The 22763-nt window shown below is 38.3% G+C and overlaps 1 protein-coding gene and 1 long non-coding RNA gene across 2 annotated transcripts; both read left to right on the top strand.

The window, feature by feature from the left end:
• Positions 1-1971: 1971 nt before the first annotated feature.
• LOC126823245 (E3 ubiquitin-protein ligase RNF185) lies at positions 1972-14273 on the top strand. The gene is made up of 5 exons (XM_050551953.2): positions 1972-2286; positions 5474-5605; positions 6312-6366; positions 7867-7984; positions 9800-14273. The coding sequence occupies exons 1-5, from the start codon at positions 2114-2116 to the stop codon at positions 9895-9897; spliced, it is 576 nt and encodes a 191-aa protein (XP_050407910.1). The 5' UTR covers positions 1972-2113; the 3' UTR covers positions 9898-14273.
• A 5623-nt stretch (positions 14274-19896) lies between these two features.
• On the top strand, positions 19897-22763 carry LOC126823247 (uncharacterized). The gene is made up of 3 exons (XR_007681100.2): positions 19897-20174; positions 20766-20861; positions 22651-22763. It is a non-coding gene; the product is annotated as an uncharacterized LOC126823247 (long non-coding RNA).

Below are 22763 nucleotides of genomic sequence, written 5' to 3'. Positions count from 1 at the left end.
ACTTGAACAATATAACCGACTGTACATGTATATATTGATTTTTGTTAAAATCGATTAGTTTAAACAGTATTTATTTAACATATACAATAGATAATAAATTATAAGGATAAGGAAACAAAATATAAAGCTTACTTATATTAATCCGCCTCTAAATGATAATACACAAATAATAATGGCATGTTTAGATTGTTTAAAACGTATAATAATTTATATAAGAATAGTGAAATAAGGATTAGTAAAATATCGTGTCATCTTCACGGTCACTGTGACATCATTTTCTGCATCGGCTCCTCATCATCGTCAACCTCATCATCGTCATCGTCAACCTCATCATCGTCGTCATCGTCATCATCGTCACCATCGTCATCCTCATCCTCGTCATCCTCACCCTCGTCATCATCCTCATTTTCTGCATCGTCATTCCTCATCATCGTCATCCTCATCATCGTCATTTTATCATCGTCCTTATCATTGTCATTGTCATCATCGCCATCGTCATCATCATCATCATCATCATCGTCATCATCGTCATCCTTATCATCCTCATCATCGTCATCCTCGTCATCGTTATTCTCATCATAGTAGCTGCCAAGAGACACGATATAATCAGAGAAACTAGTAACATATTCACTTAGCCACCGTGGCTTCCTTACTCACTGAGCCCCCACGGCTCTACGATGTATGGTCGATGGTGTGGCCAAGGTAGAACCACTGACGCCGTGCACCCGGGTGAACATCAGGTTAGCGACATCTTACTCACTGAGACACCACGGCAGCACGATGTCTGATGGATGGTGTACCCCCCCCCCCCCCACACACACACACCCTACGTTAATTAAAGATATACCACAAACAAATCAATATGATTAAAATACAGATCTATATTTCGTTTCGTTTTTTTTTATACTTTCGATGGCCTACACTACATGGTGATGTGATCAGTTGTACTTAGAGGTCGTATTAGGGGTCATACGAGCGGTTTTTGACCCTATGACATCAGAAATTGATTAATAAATCAGCGTTGACGTTTCTATAGGTTTACCCACAGTTCCGCCCAGAACACGCCAAAAACACGCCGTAACAGACCGTTTCATTGACTAATTCTCGACGTCAACTAGAACGCTTGTTATATAACAACACTTCCAGATCCTAGTATAGTAAAGACAAGTAAAACGAGATTTTGAACTAAAAAAAAACGAAACGAAATATGATCTGTGTTTTAATCAGAATGATTCCAAAGGAGAAAGGCAACCAATGTAGTTTGCAGTTTAATTGATGCGCCAGGGAGGCTGGGTGGGGTGGGGGTGGATGGCCGAATGGTTGTATCATAAGCTCTGTCATTGAGTCAAATGGCGTGGTTTCGATTCCCCAGTTGTACGTGACAAGGAGTAAGGTCGTCTGTCCAACTTCGTGGGTTTTCGTCGGGTCCTCTGGTTTCCTCCCACTGCTAAAGACCCCTATGCACAAGTGAATTATTGAAATAAAATTAAACCATATGTAAGTCCCGAAATGAACTAGTTTGTGTCGAGTGGACGTTAAACCCCATTTCTCCGTCTATTATACACCTTATGCAACCAGGAAGCAAATTAATATACTTGTGTTGTTTTGTATCCTAATTATTTATGCCTTTATATTGTATAATATGTCCGACATAAATATTACACCAACTGCCAATGGTTCATTTACACTACCAGTTCACACAGGTAAGGGAGAACGTGTAGGCATGCACGTAAAAGAACCCTTGTAATTCGAAATAAGTGTAGGCCGTAGCGCGAAAATTCCCGCATAGCACGCTGCATGGCGTATACCTATCGTCATTAGCCCAGTAGGGACAGAACAGTAGGACGTTATAAACCCCATTTCATTTCATTTTTCTTCTTGGGCAGATGAATTAGTGGTGGTCTGCATCCGCAAGAAAAAATTGAAAAGAGTTATCTTCAGTGGAAATGACATTTGTAGTGCGCAAGCGCAATGATTCGTATACTTCCGCCTACAATTCTGCGAAATCTTGTTGTATGATGTAAACTTGATTCCTGTGTGAAGGCCGTTTATTTCATTAAATTTAGTCGCAGTAATTTTAGAAAAGTACACATTGAACGTTTAGAGGCGTAACATGAGCACCGACAATTCTTCGAAACCGGCGGAAGCCTCAGCCGGTGCTGCTTCAAGTAATCCTGGACCAAGTGAAAATAATGGCGAAGACGAAAAGGCAGCAGTTTATGAATGTAATATTTGTTTAGATACGGCGCATGATGCCGTTGTTAGTATGTGTGGTCATCTGTTCTGGTAAGATTATTTATTTTTAGTTTAATTCAATAATTGGAAAACTAATACTGTTGACGTACTTGTTGGCGATATTGTTGATTGTAGAAAGTATAAGCACGGGACTGGGTAGATGAAATGACATGTCACCGGTCACTCACGAGCTTGTGTCAATGTTATAACAATGTCACAGCTGGTATTATTATATAATACATGCACACCTTGAGGAATTGTAATATCAATCAGCATCAATCACTGTTGTCTACAGGCCTCGAAATGTTTAAAAAAAGCTACCTGTCACAAGCGACAGGTAGCTTTTCTTCATACCTGTCGCTTCAGTAAATAACCTGTCACTCTCAATTATCAAACCCAAAAACTAATCACATCACACATGACACATATCCATACATGTAGGTACACACACACGTGGTTAGGTCTTTGACGTACATTGCTCTATATAAATATGAAACCTTTTTATTTCTTCGACATCGGATTGCCTAAAAGTTCTTGAAAGTCGGCGAATCTGCTTTGGCTCAGCGACTCGAAGATTCGTACAATTCTATCATCCGTATCCACGTGAATTCCGCAAAGTATCATGGTACCACACTTCGGTACTAAATCGAATACTTCACAGTTGAGTTGTAGAATTCAGATTTTAAAATATCCGTAATAAATTGAATATCAAAACACAAATCACACCTGTGCATGGCACCGTATTTACATGTACCGTGTGCGAAGGACAGATAAAACGCCACCTGGAATTCCCTTCTCACATATCCGGGCTATATTTACGCTACAAATTATATTTATATATGAAATATTTTTCCGACCTGATTTTTTGATTTTGTCAAATTGTCTTATAAATTATTCATAGCCTTTATTTATGGAAATTGTTTTAAACTTTTTAAATGATTAAACACACCAGGCAATGAGCTGTGTGCATTTCCATTCCAGCTACCACTATATTTACTGTGGTGGCGTTACGATAGAACTATTTTAGATGACCTGAGGGTGCGTTTTAATTTATTTAGATACCGGTACATGTATAATACTTCATATGCTATAAAGTAACGTCAAGCAGAAGGAAACAAGCGTAGATGATGTGAAATCCATTGTTAAAAAATTGTCTACTTCCAAATTGTGTGAGTAACTGCTGCCTACGACAGAGCGAAATGTAAACAGTGCAAATGGCGGCTTTTCACGATATTTCCGTGCTTAATTCTTGCATTTAGAAACGAATAATTAAATGTACGTGACGTGGACGTGAGTATTGTGGTCTTAAGTCAATTTACTGAACATCATGTAATATCTAGTCCAAATTTCGCAAGCGACAGGTAGTTTTACTTGCTACCTGTCAGACGAAAAAATCGCCTGTCGGCGACAAGTAGACAGGCGAACATTTCGAGCCATGTATATATATATGTTGAGTGATATTAGAACTAAAAAAGACAATATCTTTAAAGTAAAGTTTAGTTGAAGTACCGGTATGAATGCAGACTAACAGAGTACGTCAAGACTCTAGGCTGGCTAGCAGCTAGGGTGCTTTTCATCTTGGCTATTTGCCAGTAACGCTACGGCCTACTATTATTTTGAATTCCAAAAGTCAAGGTTTTTTTTATGTGTACACAGAACCTCGGTTTTTTTGTCCCATCTGAACGACTATACTTGTTCCTTGCCAGGCCTTCCATTCTGCACTAATGACAAGGGTAACCCCTTTTTTCGATCAACAACAGGAATTCCAGGTCAATTAGTAGGGCTGTGTCGATATATCGATGCGTTCCAGCGATATTTATATCGATACGTAATATAGCCGTATCATTGAAAAAATTCTTCGGTTAAGAAAGACCATGAAACCCACGTGGTGAAAGAAGACGATCTCTGCATGGTTTACCAATTGAGTGTCTTGCACGCTCCGTATGATTTCCATGTACTGGTAGACATTAAAATAATAACTGGATGAATTCACTGACCAGTTGTTAGGTATATTTAAATCTTCATTGAATATAATCCCCTGATAGAACACCGAATACACCGAGAAACAGTCATTTAATAATATATTTTCCTGATAGAATTCCAATGACACGTGACATATCGCTTGGAATTAGGTCAATAAAACCATTTCTAAACAGCGCTTACCATTATGATTTTGTTTATTTTATACACATTCTGACAAAGGCTTAATTTTAAAAATATTGTTTTTATTGAAGGCTATATCATAATCGTATGGAATTTTTATTTTAAAGCAATTTCAAGTATGGTTGTCACGTGACAACTGTGCCATGTGTCTATCAATTGACGAATGAATAAAAACTTTTACCAAGTTACGTGACTTGGTACCTGATAGACAAAGACTACAAATTGTGTTATGAAGACAGTTTATTTTGGCTACAGCATTTTCTGATACTGGCAATAGTTGAATAATGCTAATATTTTAGATCATCGACTTATGAAACGTGAATGTTTCATCGAATAAAAGGAGACAGTAATTAATTTATTCTGGACGTAAACTTAAAGATGGTACATGAATTAAATATGAACATTTTTCAAAAGGTGTACCTGTCGTTATTTTTGTGGTAATCACATACCTTAAAATATGACATTCTCCACAACAAATTGCCAAGAATTATTTTTGTTGAAGTCTAGTTATATTAAAGGGAATGGATATAATAATTAACCCATATTCTACGGGACCTCAATTGACCCAATTCTGGCCGGTTCGTTTCAAATGGATTAAGAACCCTGATACTTACCCATCTCAAACATCTTGAAACAGAATGTAGTTTGAGATTATTTTGGGCATAATTCATGATGTCATCATATCGCGATACGTATCGCGTACCGGTTTGCCGTATCGTATCGAAAATGAACTGTATTGACACAGCTCTATTAATTAGCCAAAGTCTTACTTACTTACTGGGGGGGGGGGGGGTTGGGTGGCCGAATGGTTAGCATGTGTGTGCTGTATCATACGACCTGTCATTGAGTCAACTGGCGTGGTTTCAAATCCCTGGTTGTACGTGACAAGGAGTAGGGTCGCCTGTCCAACCTCGTGGGTTTTCTCCGGGTCCTGCAGTCCGGTTTCCTTCCACTGCTAAAGACCCCTACGCACAAGCAAATTATTGAAATAAAATTGAACCATGTGTTCATTCCGAAATGACCTAGTTTGTGTCGAGTGGACATATATAAATTATTTATTTATTGTATTCTTCAGCTGGCCATGTTTACACCAGTGGTTAGAAACTCGTCCCCAGAGACAACTCTGTCCGGTTTGTAAAGCTGGAATAGGTAAAGATAAAGTTATACCCATATACGGAAGAGGAAATCCAAATCCACAGGATCCTAGGTAATTATTAATGTATACTTTAGTGTTGTAGTCACTTGGGCATATTAAATACAAATCTTGATGATTTCAGATCAGACTCATTCAGAATGTTGTATTGTTTGTTTGGAAGTTGTCACTTGGTTTCTTCCAACTGCTAAATAACCCTAAAGTTTTATGATATATTAGTGTTGGGACCACTGACTGTAAGATTTAGGGGCATGTATGTGACGCGGAGTAGGGTCACCAGACCAATCTCATGGGTTTTCTCCTGGTCCTCCAGTTTCTCCACACTGCTAAAGACTCCTACGTACGAGTGAATTATTGAAATAAAATTGAACCGTATGTCTGTGTCGAGTGGCCATTTAACCCCATTTCTCTCTTTTTAGGGGCATGATATTGTTGACCGTGGTACTGATCACTAGGCCATGGGATTGCTGACTATTCATTTCTATGTACATATCTATCTTTGAACGAAATTTGATGATTTCAGAATATATCAAACCGATTAAGAATTTTGTATTGTTTGTTTAGAAATTGTCACCTTCTCAACCTTGTGAGTCGTCTGCATGTCCCCTGGTTTCCTCAAGCTGCTAATTAATGTTACATGTAGCTCTCTCTCTCTCTCTCTCTCTCTCTATCTCTCATTATTGTCTGCAACTCAGTAGATCTTTTAAACTACATGTATAGAGTATCCTCTTAACGGAATTGTTGTTTTTATTTTCTCTAGAGAGAAATTACCACCACGCCCATCAGGACAGAGACCGGAACCTGAAAACACCGGGGTACGTATTTGATGCTAATAGCTGCCATTCATTTATTTGTTGAGTCCATGATACTCTGGGGGGGGGGGGGGGTCACAGTAGCTAAGTGGGTATGACGCTGGCTCGCGAGTCTGGAGATTGGGTGTTCAATCCCTGCATTTGCCGAGAAAGTTCATCCAGATTTTCCGGCGTGCTTCCGTCCCATGTCAGTGAGGCAGGACGGAGGGTCTGACAGGGACAGCTGTCTAGTCGTTTAAATGGGACGTAAAACCGAGGTCCCGTGTACACATTGACTTGCCCGTAAAAGATCCCCTGACCATTGTGCCGCTGTCCGGGCAAAATTTCCCTCATAGTAGTCATAGCACACTGTATGGCGTATGTCCGTCTTCATTAGCCCAGTTCGGAGCAGAACAGTAAAACGTTAAACCCCATTTCATTCCTTACATTTCCATGATACTCTATGGCAAGGGTCAATGTCTAGTCGTTTAGATGGAACCAAATTTGGGCCCCGTGTACATATTGGCATTTGGGATTTGATATAAGAGTAAGCTGAAGCCCTTCTGTCTGGTCCAAACGTCCCTCGTAGCAGAAAAGTAGGATGCTAAACACCATTTCATTTCCATTCTGGCTCTCCCTATTTTATTTCTTTTCCGGGATAACATTCCTTCATATTTAAAGCGTGTTTCCCTCATGCGCATCCTGACACGCCTCAACTTATATTAGGGGAGTCATTTAATATGCTCGCTAATTAACTAAATCACTCTCCTAAATATTGAGATTCATAAACTACTGTACTTTCAGTTTTTGTTTATTTTTAAAACTGCATACATGTATGTTTGAGTATAGTGACCTCATTCTTTATGCTATGGGTGTTTCCATGGTAAAACTAGGGCTGCCATAATTATTCACCAAACATATTGAATGCTAATGTAAGGCTTATTTTAATTGGATGGCAGTCTAAAACCAGCCAATAGAATACAATATTACTTGCAGTCTAATATGTCACCGGATGCTGATGGAGAATATCCGTGGGAATGATAGAACGACATGTCTAATAATAACATTACGTTGTTTAAATGTTTTCATGTACTGCTTGTCATGCGTTTTATCGCTATCAATATGTCTGGAGATGGTCAAAACTCTCAAATATGCAACATTTTTAAATTGGAATTTCTAAGGTCAAATAGCCACAAAGGGGGGCAAAAATGAGTTTGTAAAATTGGTTTGGTCTTTAGTGCAAATTGTGCACTAAGCATGCCGACAAAGAGGTCAAAAGAGAAAATGAGACAAAACTAAAGCATAATACAATTTGTCACTCCTTAATTTAAGAAAATGTAGAATTACTCTTGTAATATGATAACGAAGAGGGATCTTTATACAGGAGCTTTTTTCTCAATTATTTAATTGGCGGCAGGTTTTTTTAATGGCTGCAGCACCATTTCATGAACGTGAAAGATTGTGATAGTCATGTTTGGAAGAGATTTTTCATGACTGTAAACTACGAGACAATTCTTCTTTCAGGGATTCCCAGCATTTGGCTTTGGCGATGGTGGATTTCAGTTTTCCTTTGGAATTGGTGCCTTTCCCTTTGGAATATTTACGTCTTCGTTTAATATGTCAGATAATCGCCCTGGACCTCGTAAGTTTTACTACTTGTTATTTTTCCTAAAGCCAGGGGTCACGCTTCTTTTTTCAATCAATATTGATAATTTTCCAGTTTAATTAGAAAATACAACAAACTGGTTCGCACTGCATAAAAAGATACTTCGCTAATTAACAACAAAAACCCAATGGATAACACGATTGGTCAATAATATCACATGATTTGAGTTTTGCATATATTATTTGTCCGGTGTTTGTTCAAGGGAAGTGAGTCTTTCATGAGATTATGTCGTAAATGCTTTCAACCTTTCAGAGATTTGGGCTATAGAAAAAGTTTTAAAATCTGCTTTTAAACCAAAATTACCGTAGACACAAAACTTTGCGTTATAGTTTAAATCTAGCCTGCTATAGTCATATTTTAGCACGCTTTTGCGTTTGCTTATTTCGAAGCCTGATAAAATATTACAGTACTTGAAATGTTCGATCCTTGAGTTGTAGCCGACAGACGGTTTTTATGTTTGGTAAAACAGGTGGACTAAATTTTTCTTAATGTTCAGACAACAGTATTCAAATATCACTTCAAGTATGTGTATATATACCTTTCCCAAATGGTTGATATGTAAGAGTTAGCTACGAATAAATACTTCGAAACATCATTTAGCAACGTCATTTAGCAATTGACATACTTAATGAACACAAAAACATAATATGGAACACAATTACTATTTTAACTAAAGTGACGTTTTCAAGCAAATAATATAACAAATTTCACTCCATCTGTTGGACAATAGTTTATAACATTGTGTAGTACCAAAACATCTCTTAATGTATTAGATAATATCCTTGATGTCCAGCAAGATACCTTTATGACACTTTGTACACACAGCAACCTATTGTAGTAGTGGTTGGTGTCTTTTGCTAATTTTTACCCAGATTTTCCGGCGTGGTTCCCCCTTGTCAGTGATGCAAGACGGAGGGTCTGACAAGGACAGCTGTCTAGTCATTCGGATGACATGAAAACCAGAGGTCCCATGTATACATTGGCGTGTACTTAAAAGATCCCTTGGCAGTTGCAATTTGATATAAGAGTAGGCCGTAGTGCCGTTGTCCAGGCAAAATTTCCCTCATAGCACACTTTATGGCGTATGCCCGTCTTCATTGGCCCAGTTCGGAGCAAAACAGTAGGACGTTAAACCCCATTTCATTTAATTTCTTTTGCTCATTCGGGGGTTTCGTGGCCGAATGGTTAGCACCGTATACACGTTAGCGTACGTAATTAGTAGGGTTGCCTGTCCAACCTCATGAGTTTTCTCCATGTCCTCCGGTTTCCTCCCACTGCTAAAGACCCCTACGCGCAAGCAAATTATTGAAATAAAATTGAACCATATGTTAGTCCCGAAATCACCTAGTTTATGTCAAGTAGACCTCTCTCTCTCTCGTTAGCCCAGTAGATGTGGAATAGTAGGACTTCTATTGTTTTGTGAACCATGCATTAGTAGACCTCTCTCTCTCTCCCTCTCTCTCTCTCTCTCTTTCTCATTATCCCAGTTAATGTCGAATACTAGTATAGTAAGTGAAGGGGGACTGCACCACACAAAATTTACACAAAAACAAATACACGGACAGGACATCATACTCAGGAAAACACAAACATACAGACAATTCAAAATAGTGAAAGGATCCGGGGGCTAGCCGTAAGCGTCCACTGCGCTATTGGTTTGTGAACCATGTGTTAGTCTCGAAAAGACCTAGTTTGTGTGATATGGAGTAGTAGGATGTTTATTCCTTTGTTTGAATCTAAAGATTGTAATTAAACTGAATGTTAAAATTGTATTGTTGTTTTATATTACAGCTCAAGCTGGCTCACCTCAACATACAGAAGAACAGTTTTTATCTCGAATCTTTCTCTGGGTGGCCATCTTGTTTCTCTTTTGGTTGTTGATAGCGTAAACATACGTCAAACTCTTGTCATATGTTGTTAACATTATTTATTCTCTGTTAGCGCGGGAGGGGTGGCCGAATGGTTAGCATGTTCTCGCTGTATCATAAGACCTGTCATTGAGTCAACTGGTGGGGTTTTGATTCCCTGGCTAAACTTGACAAGGAATAGGGTCGGCTGTCCAACCTCGTGATTTTCCTCCCACTGCTAAAGACCCCTACACGCAAGCAAATTATTGAACTAAAATTGAACTGTATGATAGTCCCCAAATGACCTAGTTTGTGTCGAGTGGAGGTTAAACCCCATTTCTCTCTCTCTCTCTCTCCCCCCCCCCTGTTGGGGCTAAGAATGAAAAGTTGTAAAGTAACTAAGCCTGTAAATAAGGCACATGTCACAGAAAATTATCAGACACAAATTCTGGTTTTATCCGAGGTAATCACTCTGGTAGTACCTGTCGTTTTGCTCAGTCCCACTTTTATTGATATACATGCCTGGTACGAAAGTTCAATGGTGTATGACATTTCGACAGCTAGCCTACAATTGAAGCCTCTATTTCCAGGCCCGTTGTCATTAATCATTCTACATCAGGGCTCTCACTTCAGAAATTGGTCAGTAATTTATCATGTATTGTGTTTTCTTGAATTTGTAAGATATATTATTTTTTTCAAAGAATATGACAATTATTAGCATTATCCCAAATATATATATAACTGTGTTTTACGCATGAAGACTATAAATTTAGCTGTGTTTTACAAAAACTATGAATTTAATTGTGTATTACTGTTAAATTCTTTGAAATTTTGATTTGATTTGATCTGACAGGTCAGTATAAGTGAACTGAGAACCCTATGTTGCCATTATTTACTGTCCTGTCCTATATTACTGTATATATCGGTCTGACTCCATGTTATATCTATATTGCTGTAAATCTCTGTAAGACTAAAGGTCAGTTCTATATTTAGTAACTTGTCTACATCTAAACATGATCTGTTCACTAGTTACAGCTAACAGGAGCTGGGGTTTGAAGCCAGATTACAGAACTAAAAAAGCTTGAAAATAACAAAGGTGCTGTCATTCTTGTTTTTGTGGATTGTCTCCCTTGTTGTGAGTTGGTTTTCAGTGCAGTGGCCACTAACATCTGTAGCCTGTATCCCTGTATCTATTCACTTGATATGATAGTGCTTCTATTTTATATTGCTTACATTGTCTGGGGTTCGTCTTTGGCTTACTGTTTGTTTATCTGTGATGCAGTTTTCCAGTAATTATTATTTATATATATATGAAATCAAAATGGTTAAAAAATATAGGAAAGGTAGATGTTTTACTGTAGAGGGAGACAAGTGTGGTTTAATGTCAATCCTTCATTTTGGGACTAACATGTGGTTTAGTTTCATTTCAATGATTTGCTTGTACGTAAAGTTCTGTAGCAGTGGGATGAAACGAGAGAACCTGGAGAAAACTTACCTAAAGTGTATATAACCCATAAATCTAATAATATATTGTATGTATGATGATTTGTGTTTGTTATATTATTAAGTTTAATTCTGGGCCTGGGTGTTAACACGATTCTGTTTGTAGGAGTTAACACAATTCTGGGCCTGGGTGGTAACATGATTACTGTATGTATGATGCTTTGTGTGTATATTATCAAGATTAATTCTGGGCCTAGGTGTTAACACGATTCTGGGCCAGGGTGTTAACACGATTATTGTATATATGATGCTTTGTGTGTATGTTATATTATTAAGATTAATTCTGAGTGTTAACACGATTCTGGGCCAGAGTGTTAAGACGATTATTGTATGTATGATGCTTTGTACATGTATGTATGTTATATTATTAAGTTTAATTCTGGGTCTGGTTGTTAACACGATTCTGGGTCTGGGTGTTAACACAATTCTGGGCCTGGGTGGTAACACAGTTCTGGGCCTGGGTGGTAACATGATAATTCATCTTTATATACATGTATGTGAAAGTGTGGCCAGTGGTGAACTTCAATTGTCACCGTTCCAATAGTGAACTTCAGTCTTCACTGTTACACGGTGGTCGTTGAAGTTGGACCTACACCCTTTAAAATATTTTAAGCATTCAGACCTTTCCTTTAAAGACTGTGTCAAATATTGTAATTTAGGTTTGTGTAAATATATATGTATATAGAATGTCATACTGAATTTAGCTGTGCAATAATTACAGGAATGGTTATATAGAGCAGAATCTCAAGGATTCTTGCTTAAAGGACAATATTGGTGTCAGTTATTATCACATTTGTGATAGAACTGGTTAAACTGATAAAACACAGATCCATATTCCGTTTGGTTTTATTTGTCTTCAGTACACTAGAATCTAGAAAAATTGTTATATAACAGGCGGTGTAGATGAGGTGAGGGATTAGCCAATGAAATGGTCTGTTACGGCAACTTCTTTGCGTAACCCACTAGAAATGTCTACAATTAGTCAGATCTTCATGTAGTAGAGGCCATCGACGGTATAAAAAACCGAAAGGTAATATAGATCTGTATTCTAATCAGATTGATACGAGGTTAAACTTTAAGGAAGGATTTACATGTCGTCAGTCTGCGCTTCAATATATTGTATATAATACGCCCCGTTAATTTCTAGTAACACAACTCTACTAGTTTTAGCGTAGTCTGCCCTTCTGTTAATTGTATATATTCACCCCATTAATCCGCATACTAAAGATATTAAAGGAGATATATTGGAATTTTCATTTAATTAAGTTATTATTATTATTATTATTGATTTGTTAATGATAGAGGCTTTAGGGTACTGATGGATCTAATTTAAATAAATCTCTTTTGAAATGTTTCAAGTATCAAGATTTTTCATTGGAGTATATTTTGCTCTTGGCCAATGAAGTGTTTGTATCTTTAAACTACCTGTATTTTACTTGTATATTTGTTCTTGCGGAATCCGATCTGGATTTAGTTTTATTATTTATTGTTCCTGAGAATCAGGTGGCTGTCTATTCATAAAGGCGAGAGAGAGGGAGGGGTTTAACGTCTACTCGACACTAACCAGGTCATTTCGGGACTAACATTTCGGCTTGCACGTAGGGGTCGTTAGCAGTGGGAGGAAACTGGAGAAAACCCATGAGGGTTGGACAGACGAACCTACTCCTTGTCACACACACAACTGGGGAATCGAAACCAAGTCAGTGGACTCAATGACAGACTTTATGATACAAAGCGCACGCACTAACCAATCGGCCATTTCCCCCCGTACCTTCAAAGAACTAGAAATTGGTTTGGGTTGATCTCAAGTTGACGTGAATGAAGCCCTTCAGGATTAAGGAAGAAGCGAGAATATTCCCCACAGCACACTGTTGGTTGATACAATTGATTAATACAGGTACAATTGATTGATACAGGTATAACTGGTTGATACAAGTACAATTGATTGATACAGGTACAACTGATTGATGCAGGTATAACTGGTTGATACAGGTACAGTTGATTGATACAGAAACATTTATTATGGAATATTCGGCCTTGAAGAGATTCTTTAACCTTCTCATTGCTCTCAAAAGCCTCACAATATACCAGTCTAAAATATTCCTGCTCGGAGAAATTCCTCATACCTTCTTGTCAATCAGAAGCATAGAACTTTAATAGTAATGAATCTCTTATGAAGTAAAACTAAGAGAAACTTCTCCAAACTAGGAAATATTTTAGACTCTTGAAGTATATACACTGTAATTATAGTTATATGTTTTTTTTTATTTGTTGTAGTTTAAGTAAAAGAAATATGTTTATAAATTATAATATTTGTATATATGTTATTGTTAGGACATCGGTTATCAAACTTCATTAATTAACAATCTTAACCCTTTAGTGTCAGAGTTTACTTTCAGTTTCAGTATTATAAAATTTTGATATTGATTGCTAAAAGGGATACTACAGGTTTACCCGTTAACATTACGAGCCCCCAAAACTACCGCATCTTCTAGCACCACGTGTTGTCCGAGGTTTAGGAATACTAGCTCTGTGACTGGGGTGGTCAAGTGGTCTGGGGTGGAGGAGTGAGGTTCGCTCTTCAAACAAAACCCCAAAGATTCGCCAATTTAAGTACGATCAGCATGAAACTTGGCATGCGTGTTCCTCGATTGTCGGATGTAGATTTTTAATATGACGTCACAAATCCAACATGGCTGGGATGGCGTCACCTTCGGTTCCTGGACCATAGTACAATCCTACTTGTTAAGAATAAGAAAAATTTGATAATATTGTGCCTGTAGCTCAAATATATATTATAATATATTAAATGATTACTGTATAGGTCTGTATATTAGATTATGTTAAATGATATTGTATTGTTATTATGGAATGAGAGATGAGTTGAATGATTGGAATAAACAATTTGAAAATAATTTAACTGTATCCTATACTTCTTTTATTTTAACCAGGTGGTTTCACTTTGTTTAACAGAGTTATTGTCAAGACTAATAGCTCTCCAATCTGATTACAATACAAAGAGGATATTTGTCGTTTTGTCGTGAATAACATATTTTATTTCATCGAGAAGCAAGAAAACTTATATTTTCACGAATGCGTAGATGAAATAAAATATGTTATTCACGACAAAACGACAAATGTTCTATTTATTTTATGATTTTACAATCACTTTAGGTAAAAACAACTAGCCAGTGGAATAACACTTTTATTTCACTGATAAAACGCGGTATTCCACTACTGATCATAAAATAAAAATCTACATTTCGTTTCGTTTTGTATACTTTCGATGGCCTACACTATATGAAGATCTGACAAGTTATAGGGATAGGTCGCTTCAGCGGTCATACGAGCGGCTTTTGATCCTATGATGTCAGACATTTGATTAACCAATCAGCATTGATGTTTCTAATGGATTACCCACAATTCCGTGCAAAACACGCCTAAAGCTCGCCGTAACAGACCGTTTCATTAGCTAATACCTAACACCATCCAGAACAAGCAAAACGAAATTTTAAACTATAAAATACGAAACGAAATAGGATCTGTGTTTTAACCAGATTGATTAGCTCTCTAAAAGATGACTGCTTTATCATGTCACATCACGCGACATCAACCATTGGCTTAATGGCACGCGCTTTGTTTAGATAAGACGTTACTGGTCTGGACAGAATGGTGCCTTTTACCCATTTTACATACCCATTTACCCTAAATAGGAAATATTTTTTTGTTATCGAGATAAATTTCCAACACCTTTATTTATGTTTCTATTACTTCAAGAAAATGTTCTAGAATTTAATTTCCAGAAGATAAAATGTTAATATTATGAGCTAATTAACCCGCCAGATCGTGAGTCACCACTCCCCTGAATAAGAGTATAAGATATATGCCCGTCTTTTTTAGCCCAGAGCAGAACAGGAGGCTGCTAAACCCATTTTTTTACATTAGCCCGATCGGAGCAGATCAATAAGAGGTTATGTATGTATAGTCCGTGAGTCACGAAAACTTGACAAAGTTTTCTGGAAGCCAAAGTCTTGTTCTAGTCGAATAGGCCCATAGCAACGTGTCGATATCTCGTTATATTGGGTCATTGGCCTTTCAATTGTAGAGATTGGACCTTGTATCAGTGACAAACCTTACGATCTTAATTGCACTCGTTACATCATTCGAACCCCCACCATTACGTTACAGTCGTGAGGAGGATTAACGTTATTGTCAGCGGGAACATCTGTAGTGGTCTGGATTTAGATTATATTAGATTAGAGCTGTGGTGAAAATTAGCAGTGCTGTTAATGGAAAAATCTGTAGTGGTCTGGATTTAGATTAAATTAGATTAGAGCTGTGGTGAAAATTAGCAGTGCTGTTAATGGAAAAATCTATAGTGGTCTGTATCCCATTTCTTCAGGTGAGTTAATGCCCTTACCATATAGCTCGAACTGCCCGTGAAATTAATTATTCCGGTTAATTAAGAACAGTAAAACGTTAAAACTCATTTATAAAACTGTGTACATGCGCTTATATTAGTTTATCAATACGGATGCTGTGGTAATTTGTTCCATAAAAGTGGAAAATAAAATTTAGTGTGAAGCATTGGCCATTAGAGGACGAACTTATCAATATTCGGGGGGGGGGGGGATGGCCGAATGGTTAGCACGTGTGCGCTGTATTACGCCGAACATAATTAATTAGACATTACAATATTTAAAAAAAAAAAAAAAAAAATTAAACATAAATCACTTTACATACTTTCATATTACATTAATATGTGCTTTTAGAACCATTTTTGTCTATTTTAAGATTTCAGAGAATATAGCCACATGCCCTTTAAGTTTGATCGCGTTATAGTGACCATTGACCCCACTGAATATCAATATATCTATCTGTTCAAGATCTCTGTGTTTAGCCCACGTTATGAGGAAAAATAAAATAAAATGAAATGGTGTTTAACGTCCTAATGTTCTGCTCCGACTGGACTAATGAAGACGGGCAATGAGGGAAATTCCAACTGCCAAGGGATCTTTGCGTGCATGCCTATGTATACACACGACCTCGGTTTTTCGTCCCCTCCGAACGACTAGACAGCTGTCCTTGTCAGGCTCTCCGCACTGTACCACCAACAAGGGGAGGGAAACCACGTTGGAAAATCACGATGAACAATGCAGGGATCGAACACACAACCTCCAGGCTAGCGAACCAGCGTCTTACCCACTTAGCCACCTTGGCCCCCTGTTGCCGCGTGGAAAGCTAACCCATGTGTTAAAACTGTTTCTATTCTGGGCCGTAATAACTTATCATGACGTATTTATAGGTTAAACTGGTGAAATGTATTGACAGATAGATCGATTTTAATCGATACATGTAGATAATGTATGATATAAAATATGATTTATGATATTAATATCAATATATGACACCTTATGATAGATTGTTATTCTTATTTAAATTAGCTCTATTAAATAGGGCGTCTGTTACATAACGGTTATAACTCCGTGTATGGGTTTTAGGGAGAGGTGGGGGTTTGGGGCGGTGCATCTTTAAGCAGAACAGTAGGACCTTAAACCCGGCTCCATTAGCCAAGTGGGGGCAGAACAATAGGACGTTAAACCCTATTTCATTTCCCGGCTCCATTAGCCAAGTGAGAACAGAACAGTAGGACGTGAAAGTTACAATTTCATATTTTTAAAATGTATTAAAATAAAGGCCTAAAATAGATGGTATGTATAAACAGCCCTACCTTGTTAAAGAATAATCCTACCTATTAATCCTATAATTCACTATTGCCAGTTGAGAAATTGGCAAAAATATCATTTTCAACTTCAAATTCAAACGGTTGAAGATAGCTATTCCATGGTGGGGAATAGAAAACAAGGGAGGTAATTCGGAAGTAATTGTGTTATTATTTCCGGTGTGAAGATTTTTAAGTGTGAGAAAGATCGTATAATAGTGAGTTGACAACCTATTGAGCAAAAGACATAAAAATAATTATGTTTTGACTTTCTTAGAAAATATGAAATTGTAACTTTAACCCCGATTTCATTTCCCGGCTCCATTAGCCCAGTGAGAGCAGAGCAGTAGGACGTTAAACCCTATTTCATTTCCCGGCTCCATTAGCCCAGTGGGAGCAGAACAGTAGGACGTTAACCCAGATTTCATAGCCTAATGCATGACCACAGGGAAGATGGCCTACAGGTACAGTCCGACCCACATTGCCACCCTGGTGCCGATCCCCTGAGGACTGATTCATATAAAAGTTATGATCTATATGCCGCGCCCGCCTTGTCTACGATATCATCGTCACACTGATCAGCAGTGAATTTTCGCTAGGCCGCTACAATCACTGATATGGATGACATCGATGCGACCTAATGAGTCCCAAATATTAACTTTTGTCTTCCGTCAAATTAAATTCTAAAATTTTTTTTTCATTTGTTAGAAAAATAAATAAAGACGCTTAAATTATTTGTAGGTAAAAATCCTTTCCTATTTAGTGTAAATGGGTATTAAAATAAGTAAAATTCACCATTTAGCCCAAATCAGTAACGTCTTATGTAAACAATGCACGCGGTATAGAGCCAATGATTGACGCCGAGTGATGTGACTTCACGTGTCGAAACAGTCATCTGTTACAGAGATATTAGAAGATCTCTGTGAAACAGATTGTATCACCCTTGGTGGAAATGGACGTAAAACTCCAGGAATGAACGAACAGTTAGCTTGCAATGATACTGAAATAACACTGTATCATGTTAGTCCCAAAATGACCTAATTACATTTTAATTCGTAAACAATTGGATCAATAGCGACAAAAGAGATTTTAAAGAGACTAATGGCTCAAGAAATAGTTCTGTGTTGGAAAGCTGGGATTGCTCAAATCGGATTTTAATACAGATGTATTTCGTTTCGTTTTTTTATACTTTCAATGGCCTACACTACATGGAGATCTGACAAGTTATAGTGGAAGTTCACGTCAGGGGTCAAAGAGCGGCTTTTGACCCTATGACATCAAACATTAATTAATCAATCAGCGTTGACGTGTCCACTGGTTTACCCACAGTTCCGCGTAAAAAGGCCAAGAACTCCCCGTAACAGACCGTTTCATTGGCTAATCCCTCACATTATCCAGAACACGTTAATGATAACAACTCTTCCAGATCCTAGTGTAGTAAAGACAAATAAAATGAAATTTTGAACTATAAAAACGATACGAAATAGGATCTGTGTTTTAATCAGATTGTGATTGCTCCTGGTGTTGGCCGCGAAAGTTCCTCTGGATTTCCGGCGTGGTTTCCCTATGTCTTCTGTACAGGAATGGGAGGGTGAGATCTGGCAAGAAACAGTGTATAGCCGTTCAGATAGGACGTATGCCCGTGTTCATTAGCCCGATGCCAAAACCGAACAAAGCCCCTGGTCCACACAAATAACACGGTCCGAACCTTAAAATGATATACTGAAATATTTGTAACATAAATTCTTCTACGTTTACACCGGTTAAAATATTATACAAGTCACCAGGAAATAAAGATAGACTATCATCTTATCTATAATAAAAACATGGAGGGGGTGATATCTGATATATGACCCGTTGTGAATTGCTGGGTAGCGAGCTGGTACACTATCCAGACTCGGGGTTGGTCTGGGTGTTGACCGAGAAACGTCAGTGTGGTCCCCCATGTCAGTGATACATGGCGGAAGGTCTGGCAAGGACCACTGAGATGCTGTTGGCGTGGTTATGACTGAATGTCTGGCAAGGACCACTGAGATACTGTTGACGTGGTTATGACGGAAGGTCAGGCAAAGACCACTGAGATACTGTTGGCGTGGTTATGGCAGAAGGACTGACAAGGAACATCGAGATATCATTGTAGAAAAGACCGTTAGAATTTGACGAAGAGTAGTCAACATTACCCCCGTAGTACACTGCGTGTGGCATGCCCGCAATCATTACCTCCTTAGCACACTGCATGACACTACATCCCGCCATAATTATCTCCTTAGCACACTGCATGACACTGCATGCCCGCAATCATTATCTACTTAGCACACTGCATGACCGCCATCATTACTTATTTAGCACACTGCATGACACTACATGCCCGCCATCATTATCTCCTTAGCACACTGCATGACACATGCCTGCCTTTATTACCTGCTTGGCACACTGCATGACACATGCCTATCTTCATTACCTCCATGGCAAACTGCATGACACTACATGCTCGCCATCATTATCGCTTTAGCACACTGCATGACACTACATGCCCGCCATCATTATCTCCTTAGCACACTGTATGACACCACATGCCCGCAATCATTAGTCCGGGTGGTGCAGAAATGTATCAATCCATTTTTAACGTCGCTTAGTAGTATTGATGTACTTTAATATTCGTACGTGTTCCTAGAACTGCCCCGAGAACAACCCAACCTACTCACAGATCAATACTACCTGACGTCACGTAAAAGATAAAAATATATTTTTATAGGACAGTCGGCAAAAACAACAGGTGTGACCCGCTAGTTATATGAATTTTGAATAACTGAATTGATTGAAAATTCATTTAAAGACTTTATCAAGCTGTAGTACAGACTACGACAAAAATGAGGCTAGGAAAGGGACTTGTTTTAAGCCTCGTGCTTTTCTGTCTTTACTTGTTACAAGAGACTATCAGTGATGAGGATCCGGGCGGATGTAAGCCGTGTCCAGAGAATATCGTCTGTCCCAAACCGACCAAGAGACGCTGTGAACTAAAACGTCGTCCTTGTGGCTGTTGTGATGAATGTGCCCTTAAAAGAAGGGCTAAATGCAGTTACAAAACAGTTCCGTGAGTTCTTTTCTGCTCGGTTTCCGCTATCGCGATTCGCACTACGATAGAAATCGTGGTTTTAATCGTGGAATAATCGTGGTGATCCTATTAGGTCTTATTATATATATTAAGGTCAATCTTAGCAATCCCGTTGATCGTATCGAAACGTATCAGAATGTATCTGCACGTACCAGATCGGGGACCCAATAGGGACATGGTAACGCATCGCATGACAGTGGGAACCTAGCATTAGACAATTTGTTACCGATTTTCAATTTCCCGAAAAAAACAAAAACAAAAACCGGAGGACTCGGAGAAAACCCACGGGGTTGGACTGGCGACCCAACTCCTTGTCACGTACAAGCGGGGAATCGAAACCCCGCCACTTGACTGAATGACACACCTTATGATCAAAGACCACTAGATCCCCCAACCCCACGAAGTACGAAAAACCTGATAATGAACAGCATTTAGCTATAGTTGTTTGGATGGCTTGTACATAAGAACCATTTGGTCATTGGAATTAAGGGGACGGGCAGCAGGATAGATTAGCCTGTTCGGCGGGAAGCCTGTGTAATCAATAATTATGTGAATCTAAATATTTTGCAGATGTGATAGTAAATTAACCTGTGTTAACAATCGTGGCTTTGGACTAAAGGAAATACCGTTTGATCTTCCGGATTTTGAGGGCGTATGCAGATTAAGGTAAGGTCCAACATATCCAGACTACAGGTGCGCCTGCAAACGGAGGTAGGCCTAAGGTATATCTTATCCAGACTAAAGGTGCGCCTGCAAACGGAGGTAAGGTCAAACATATCCAGACTACAGGTGCGCTTGTAAACTAACCCCTTTGTTAACAGTCTAACTCTATTCCAAGACAAAAACTAGGATCAACTTCTAATCAAGAATTTTGTCCATTTTGTGAGAGCAATTCATCTCCCACTTTTGCGTGTCATATTTTTCTCCTATTTTGATCTATAACTGAAGAAGGGTGTTTTTGAAATTACATTTTATTCCCGGTTGTGGTGAATATTCATGATTTTGAGGCAGAAGAATTAGGAAGTAATCTTAATTAGGGTGATCGCCTAATAAAATGATGGTAGCCTATAGATTCCTTTGAACCAGGTCTAGGTCAACCCCCTGCAATATTTTCATCTGGCGATTGGAACATGTTGGGATATTTGTGGTCATAAAGATTAATATCATTGGAATGAACAATCTGATTTAAATACAGATCTATATTTCGTTTAGTTTTTTTTATACTTTCGATGGCCTACACTACATGAAGATCTGACCAGTTGTAGCGATAGGTTACGTCAGGGATCGTACGAGCAGTTTTTGACCCTATGACGTCAGATATTCGTTAATCAATCAACGCTGACGTTTCTAATGGTTTACCCACAGTTCCATGCATCGCACGCCAAGACGTCGCCGTAACAGATGGTTTTATGGGCTAATCCCTCATGCCATCCAGAACGCCCGCCTGTTATATAACAACTCTTCCTGATCCTGGTGTAGTACAGACAAGTAAAACGAAATTTTGAACTATAAAAAAAACGAAACGAAATAGGATCTGTTGTAATCAGATTGTGGAATGAAAGAATGGCCAAGAAATAGCATGGCTTTAATGTGAAGAGGATGGCTAGTCTATGTTCTGGTGGGGAGTAATTTGACTGAAATTTTCTACATATTCCCTTGTCATTATCTTATTTTTTAACTATTACAGTGAGAACTGTCAGATTTTGTATCTAGTCTTAAATAATACCCCTTTAGTAATGAAATGAAATGAAATGGGGTTTAACGTCCTACTGTTCTACTCCTATACTGGGCTAATGAAGACGGGCATACGCCATACAGTGGGCTATGAGGGGAATTTTGCCCGGACAGCGGCACTATCGCCTACTCTTATATCGAATTCCAACTGCCAGGGGATCTTTTACGTGCATTCCAATATATACACGGGACCTCGGTTTTTCGTCTCATCCGAAGGACTAGACAGCTGTCCTTGTTAGGCCCTCCGTTCTGCACCTCTGACAACTGGAAACCACGTCGCCCTAGTGAATATTATCCATATACTTAAAGGGGAATTATGGGAGATTAGATAAAGAGTTGACTGTTCTCGCTATAATAGTTAAACAATAGATAACGTAAACAGAAAATGTTGAAAATTTCAGTCAAATTGCTCCACTCTAAACCGAGATGCTAGCTTTTGAATTTTAGGCTAACCTCGATCATCATTACTAAAATCGGTACGATAAAAAAAAACAAAGTCTCGATTATCCACTTTTGCGATTAATCATCGATGGACGCTGAACAGCAGCTCGGATTCAAATCCAAAGACAATCGAACAGATAAGATGGCATTGAGAACTGATTATGGTCTTTTCATGTTAATTAATGTCTAATTAATAATTTATATAACATTACAGGCCTAAAGAAAGACCTGCAATAGGCAGATTTAGCTCTTGTATAATGCATCTTTAACATAATTTCAGAGCATGGAATGGAGATTATTCAATTAAAGCGAAAATGGTGAGGAACTACAAACTTGTAGATCGGAACTAGATGGTGTTGCTGATAATAAATTATAATAAAATACTGACCAACA

Source organism: Patella vulgata, chromosome 6 (genome assembly GCF_932274485.2).
Source record: "Patella vulgata chromosome 6, xgPatVulg1.2, whole genome shotgun sequence".
Lineage (NCBI taxonomy): Eukaryota > Metazoa > Mollusca > Gastropoda > Patellidae > Patella > Patella vulgata.
Note: the sequence above shows the minus strand (reverse complement) of the source record. Positions and strands in the feature narration are given on the sequence as shown.

What these genes read in the sequence shown, in the direction of transcription:
- LOC126823245 (XM_050551953.2), top strand. Translation starts at nt 2,114, where the DNA reads ATGAGCACCGACAATTCTTCGAAACCGGCGGAAGCCTCAGCCGGTGCT. An exon ending in CGGAACCTGAAAACACCGGG is followed by an intron (nt 6,367 to 7,866) that starts GTACGTATTTGA and finishes TTCTTCTTTCAG; the next exon opens with GGATTCCCAGCATTTGGCTT. An exon ending in AGATAATCGCCCTGGACCTC is followed by an intron (nt 7,985 to 9,799) that starts GTAAGTTTTACT and finishes TTTATATTACAG; the next exon opens with CTCAAGCTGGCTCACCTCAA.